The 7,250-nt window shown below is 39.2% G+C and overlaps 1 protein-coding gene across 5 annotated transcripts in view; it reads right to left on the bottom strand.

Annotated features, from left to right (window-relative positions):
- Positions 1–1,687: 1,687 nt before the first annotated feature.
- The window catches only part of DIP2C (disco interacting protein 2 homolog C), a 310,628-nt gene continuing 305,065 nt past the window's right edge, over positions 1,688–7,250 (bottom strand). For all 5 annotated transcript variants that reach the window (XM_041408487.1, XM_041408489.1, XM_041408488.1 and 2 more), the window contains one exon: positions 1,688–4,841. In XM_041408487.1, coding sequence (XP_041264421.1) covers positions 4,589–4,841 — 253 coding nt within the window. In that variant the 3' untranslated portion in view covers positions 1,688–4,588. The remainder of the gene's footprint in view (positions 4,842–7,250) is intronic.

Below are 7,250 nucleotides of genomic sequence, written 5' to 3'. Positions count from 1 at the left end.
TTTTATATTTTATCCTCCCAAAAAATGATGAATTTCTACTTTCACAATGTAGAATTTGGTTGCTTTTTTTTTTTTTTTTTAACTCTTAAAATCTCAGTTTTAAAGAAAAAATTTCTCCCAATTAAAAAAAAAAAAAAAAAAAACAAGATTCAAAATCAGGGTTAGTTCTTGCCCTGGGGACAGAGGGGTACATCCCCTTGGGATGACTCTTATAGGCTGCACCTCTCCCCCACTGCCATCCCCCTCAAACCAGGAGTGTGGCCAGGCAAGAGCCACAGCTGGAATTGCCTCTCCAGGGGTGCAGAGGGGTCTGTGGCCCTGCAGGGACTGTGAGAAGCTGCACTGGAGAGAGCTCAAAACTCCCCCAAGCTCAGCTTTGCTCACAAGGCAACCTGTGAGAATTTGTTGTTGATCTCTGTGAACGCCCCTCCCTCCCTTGGTAATAACAGTGCATAAAGCAAATCTTTATGTTGAAAGCCAGAAAAAGAAAGCTGTATGGTCTTTTATCAGACTTTTTTCCAATTCTTACATTCTTAGTATCAATGTGATAATGAAGAAATTACGCTGTTGTTATCGTGCATGATTCTTCTAACCCTACAATTTTTTTTTGGTTGCGATTTCCCACCAGCTTTGCAGTGTTATAGCCACCTTTCACCAAAATAATTTTTAAAATGTGGAATTGAAATATTTTAACATTTTAAAAACCTTAATCACATTAACATAATAATCAATCCCCTTTTTGCTTTAATGAAACACTTTGTAAAATTGAATCAGGAACTGTTCTGCCATCCTCTTCCTTCTGCCATCTCTAACTTGCTTTCTCCTTCCCACAATTTTTGGATCTTTCTCTCTGCTCAGGGTAATTGTGGATCCACACACAAACTGCCCCTACCTCTTGTGATAAGCAACCTGAAATCTGAGCCATCAGAGATGGGATTTTACACCCTGAATTTCCCAGATAGGACTCCAAAGACAGGAGGACTGAGAATTTCACCCCTTGAAATCGCATTTGGAGAATGAGAGCTGGGTCCAAACTTCTTCTCTGCGAATGCTGGTACTCAGCAGCTGGGAGCCAGCTCTGAAATCAAGATCTTTCTGGAAAAAGCCAATGGAAAGGGGCAGATCACATTTCCAAGATCACATTTCCATTGCCCAAGGCTGCTGAACCCATAGGGAGGTTCTGGCCCCACGTGTGTGAGTGACCAAGCTGTAACCCATGAACTTCCACTGGCAGAGAGCTCCATCAGAGCTGTAAAACCTGGGTCAGTAACTTCCTTAGGTGACTGATTAGCAGCATGTCAGTAGCAAGACCTTGCAACAAAAGTGATAAGTGACAAATTTGAGGAGTTTTACAGTACTAATGCTTGTTATTGCTTCTCACAAAATGTTACCAAGCTTACAATAATCTTTACACTTTCAGCAAAAATGTGAACAGTATATTTGAATATATTAAAAAGAATTAAAAAAACATTTCACAAAAAACATTTGTTGCCATATGAAAGTCTTTCAGCAATAAATGCCCACACCAGTATTTAAACATTGTTAAAAGTATAATGATTTGTACTAATAAATTATGCAACAAGAGAGGTAAACAAAATAAAATTACAGTATAGCTCTCCATGTTCCTCCACTGAGCATCCACAGCTCTCGGAAGCTCCATTTTAGATGACTAATTAAGAAACTGATATTTTCAGAGCAACAAAAATAAAAGCTTTTATTTGTTCATTTGAATATAAAACAGGCGTTATCACAGATGTACAAAGCGTACTGGTGGTTTAACATACAAGAAGGTTGCTGTCCTTTGCACATAAAAATTTTTGTTTGAATCTGTGATTGGCTGAGTTACATGAATTTCTCTAACCAGTCACCACACTCTATGAAATAACGCTGCTAACATTCAACTGATAAAAGGGACAGTCTTCCCTTGGGTAAAGTGTCAAGCAGGATTAAATATATATAATAAACAAGCACCATGAGGAATCTGCTCCTGTTTGATTAGTTTTGTGTTTAAATGTTCATTGTGTACCCTCTCTTTTTGTGCATGTGCATCGAGTTGATTACATGGTTTTGTCTGACTCCAAAAGCACAAGGTCACAAGACAAACATTTTATACATTCTCATGAATGGTTTATCTACAGTACAGTTTCTAATACAGAACAATCCTTCTTTATTGCTCAGTCTGATGGTGCTTAAATGTTTCCTTCCTTTTGCTTGCACAACAAAACCAGAAACTCAGTTTATCATTTCTCTTAACTCAGGATTTAACAACCACAGATGACAGGTTGCAGAAGAGAGCTGTTATTAACTGCGTTTCACAACTGCATTGCAGTTCTTTTATTCTCTACAAATGCAAAGTTGACTTCGTGAAGGTTAAAGTGATGCTTTGAACGACAGCGAGATTTGTTTTGCAGTACTGAGATCAGCGATAGCAGGACTTCACAAGTTAGTTCACACACTGCAATTATGTTTGTAATCAATCAACATCTTGTCTGAAACCTTACAACAACTTGCCATTAAGAACAGATTTTATTCTTTTTAGGGAGCAGAAAATGAATTTGACAAAGTATGGGATTGGTCTGCAGAGCAGGAATAGGGCTATTCACAGGACAGTGAGGGCGGAAAAGATGGCCTGAAAGAAAACGCGTCTGACGTGGCGAGATGCTCTGTACTGTACATGCAGACTAAAACGTCCCTACCTTTTAAAAAGATTTTTAACACCCAGCATTGAGACTCCCTTATACGTGATATAAACATGATAACATTTGCCCTGCAACAATCTTAGTCATGCATATCCGGTAATGAGAGCCAGCACATGAACGTCATTTGGGACAAATAAGAAAAGCATTCTTGGACTGCAGCTGGTAAATCCCACTCTTGATCACAAACAGGTCAATTCAGTTACAACCACATGAAGGAACGGGAAGGGTTTAAAAAAGGGGGCATGGGGGGCAGGGAAGACAACAGAACTGGGGAATCAAACCCCTCTTTTCTCCGAAGGTAGTAAAATGAAGGCAGCTGTGATGCATGTTTTCCTACTCTTCTCCCGTGATGGCCTCGGGCTGGAGACCACGGGATTCCTCGGCTCTTTAACCAGGCAGATGGGTTCCTCTGATGTTTTAACGCGTTCAGGGACTAGTTAGCAGATGCACGATCCGTGCCAAAGGGTGGTAGTGACTGTTCGCTCCTCTCCCTTAAGGAATAAATTAAAGACCATCGGAACAATCGTTTCCTGTAAATGTAAACTGGAAGCGTTGGCCACCGAGCTACGTGTCCTAGCTGAGAGGCAAATTGATAACTCTGTGCAAAAAACCCCAAAACTTTTCCTTATAGCAGTAAAAACACCAACTAAAACAATGAAAAAAATTGTGCAACAAAGTTCTGCAGCTAGACAACAGTGCTATTCCTCAACCTGCCTTTTCTAAGTCTAACAAGTGTATGCACATGCCAGCACGAATATTTATTGTTGCCTCCATGGCAAAGAAAAGAAAATTATTGTAGTGCATTTTTAGTCTTAAATTCATTCACTGCCTTAAAGGCAGCAATAATTCCACTTGCTGGTATCTAGAGGATTCTTTTTGACAGGGATACTTAGCAATCCAGGATTGCTTTTTTTCTTTTTCCAAAAAATTTGTGAGTAACATTTGATTATCTACAGTGGGAGACACCATGCAAGTGACAAGTACTGCATTTTAAACTTTAAAATCTTTTGTCATTAGTGAATTTATATTTCATATATATATATTTGATGTGATACTATCCACTCAAGATAATACAACACTTTGTTTTTTATATTAGCAAACATTTCAAGAATTTAATATTCTTGAATGTTTCTTCTCTTTTATACTTCTAAAGAGATCAAAATAAATTAAACGTTTTGTACATAATTACAGAAGAAGTAGTTAACTTATTTTATCTTTTTAGTTTAGTACAAAGATATTTGCAAGCTCATTGCCGAAATACACCTTATTTATAAATTTCTTCCATTCTAACACTAACAGCAAAGGCTCTTTGGCCTTTGGGCTTTCAGCATCTCTGACAGAAAGCTGCAAGATTTCTAATTGAAAGGTGCTACTTTGGGTTTTCTCCTCGTACCACTACGTATTTTCCTAAGATGTGGGATCTAAAATGGCTTAAGTTAGTAATGGATCTGTATTCATCGGCCTTTTATGACATATTAAAACAAATGAAGGAAACAACTATTTGTATTAGTATGCAAATTGTTTTAAAAGAATCCATTTGGAGGGCAGAATAAAAAAAAAATCTACTTCAGCTTACTTAATGTAAAATACAAAGCCACATTTACTCAAAAAGCAGTATTGTCCAATAAGCAAAAAAAAAAAAAAGTTTAAAATGGGCTTTTCCAACACACTGAAGGGCCTTACCCCATAGTCCTTCTTTTCTAAAATTTAGTGGTAAAAGAAAACATTTCACATTATATTTCCTGCCAATCGTGACTGCTTTGAAAAGTCGTAATAGAAACAGTTCCATTCTGATGAGTGTCAGTATCTTATCTGCACACTTTTTTTAGTGGACACAAAAAAATTTTATACATCTATAGTAAAGTCTATGGAAGCTTTAAGGTACAAGACTACATGTTGTAGGCCACATAGATGGGATCTAGCTGGTCTGCCAAAAATCCATCTCGTAGGTGCATACGTTGTTTCTCTCCACGGGAGTTGATAGGAATTACACCAATGTCCACAACCACCACCACCCCTACAATCAGATAGTGTTCCTCCAGGACCACGTTGGTGACCAAAGGAACAAGGTCCAAAGCTTCTTGCTCAGATCCATCCAGCTCAACTACAACGACCAATAAATTTGTCCAGGTAAACACCGCACTGGAACAAAAGAAAATATAATATTAATAATGTTTTTTCATCCACTTCATTTTTTATCCCTTTTCTTGCACCTTGGTTACCTTTTGTTGGAGCTCCTGGGGCTCTTTCCCAGTGCTCAGGACAAAGTGTACACAGCAAGAGAGAACACGCTGCAGGCAGGGGCAGAACAGCCCCATGAGCTCTCTCGTTAATACTGTTATAATTTTAAGCATTAGACTGAACTTTAGAGAAACTTGCCTGTCTTGGAAGGAGGTAGTAAGACAGCACGTGGTTCCCTCTGAAGCCAGGGAAGTGCCACAGCTCTGCTGTGTTCATGGACTGATGTGTGTGTGGAGGTGCATCCACAGGGCTTTTTTGAAGAGCAGCCCAAAAAACCAAGGAGATTAAGAGAGCAGGCACCAAGAAGAACAGCAAGAGCATAGTCTGAGCTGAAAGGTCAGTGGGATAGCTCCTGCCAGGGCAGGGTGTGGAGCCCTGGGAAGGCACATGGCAGGCTGACAGGGGTGTCCAGGGAGGGGGCATCCTGGGAGGGGGCATCCTCCCCACGCGGCTACGCGCCTTCGGGGCTGGGCTGGCTGCTGTCCAGGCAGGTCAGAGCTCAGTACAAAAAAGCTGCAATTCTTCTGGACCAATTGGTTTCCACTGAAGGAAGGCTGTGTCTCCATCTGTTTTATTTTGGCTGTTTTATTTCTGTTGGGTTTAAGGGGACAGGAGTTTTGGCATTCCTGATTAACAGTTGAAGCTGTCAAGGGAACACCATTATCTCCAGTATCTCCTCTTTGCTAAAAGAACTTTGTAAGACCCCAAAGTTTTGGTTAAACCCTTGAGCCAAAGCAGGTAAATTTTGGGTTCTGCTACCTGGAATAATTTCTGGCTAAGGATAATGCATTTTTTCTTCCAAATATGGAGGCTGGGAGGGTGTCTAAGTCTGGCGTATGCTTCCACCCAGAGCAGTTTGACAGCTTCCCTCCATCCTCCTCCTCACATCTCCAGAGTCTCCAAAGACTCTTGCATCTCATGGGAGGTCAGCACAGCTGAGCCACAAAGAGCAATCTCATTCGTCCTTGCAGGTGTTTAAAACACTTCTTCCTCTAGCTTATCCCACAGAATAAATAATAATATTCTACACATGTATGCCATACATCAAGCCCTGTACTTTACTCGCCTTTACCTCATAAAATCAGGGGATAACTTCCCAGAACTGTCTTGAGCATAAGCATCTGAAAGTCAGAATATATTATGTACATAAGCCATCTTCAAAAAGAGCTTCTTACCCTAAGGTCAATGCCTGATTGAGACAGAAGTGCACTGTTTTAGCCTCCTAAGACAGCTCTGAAAATCCATGTACTGTGGAAACATTATCTTATTTTGCCCAAAAATTAGCTATGAAAATGTGCTCTATGCTGATGCTTGACAGAATGGATTTTAGGAGAAAAGTACTTAAATCTTTAAAAAAAAAAATCAGATCCTGCCAAAATAAGGTGTTTGATTGAATTCTCATGCACTTATTGATCTGGAAAACTAATGAGCAGCCAAAGCAAGGATGAGAAGGCCCCTTTTAACTTAGTACTGCTGTGAAATGAATTTTCATTTGTAATTATATTTTCACAGACATTCTAGTAAGTTTTGATTGATACTGAATATTAACAAAATGAAGTATCAATCTGCACAGGTGACCATCTCCAGAGAGGTCCTGGAATTTTTATTGGTTGCTGTACAAACATCTAAATTAGTATTATATATATTTTACCAAAAAAACCTGGGGAGTTTTCATTGAAATGTAAGTTGGCATTTAAAACCATGCCTGGAATACTGCTAGCCTGTTACTTGGGAAAGCAATTAATAGCAAGATTCAGGAGCAGGTGCCTAAAACATGGTTTAGAATAAATTATTTAGTCTGAATTCAGGAAACTGATTCCCAAAACTTTCTTGAAGCTTCTATTAAGTCCTAAAATAAGTGATACTCCCAAGAAGCTTCAATTTAATTTAAAACTATTTTCATATGTCATGGTTCTAACTCACTGGTGATCACTGGAAGTAAAAGGAAATATTGCTCTTTCTGTTCTTACTGGTTGAGATGAAGGTACATTAGTCAGTGTGTCTCTCTTATGCATACATCAACTTTCTAGCCCTGATGAATAAAAAATCTCAAACCAAAAAGCTAAAGACCAGGAAGGCTGACCTTTCCTTAAGAAATAATTGAGTCACAATAATCAAGTCACACCCAATAGATGCAAAACAGTCAATGCACTGAGCTGGGAATGGCCCCTCCTGCTGCTTCCACATCACCAAATGCTACAGGAAAAACAAGGAAGTTGTCAAAACACCTCCAGGGAAAGAAGCTCCTAATTGTTTTCTTCTCCAAATACCTTGTGTAGCTTTGTGTATATAAACCACTTCTAAGCAAAT

This window comes from Onychostruthus taczanowskii, unplaced genomic scaffold, assembly GCF_017590055.1.
Source record: "Onychostruthus taczanowskii isolate IOZ18803 unplaced genomic scaffold, ASM1759005v1 scaffold3, whole genome shotgun sequence".
NCBI lineage: Eukaryota > Metazoa > Chordata > Aves > Passeriformes > Passeridae > Onychostruthus > Onychostruthus taczanowskii.
Note: the sequence above shows the minus strand (reverse complement) of the source record. Positions and strands in the feature narration are given on the sequence as shown.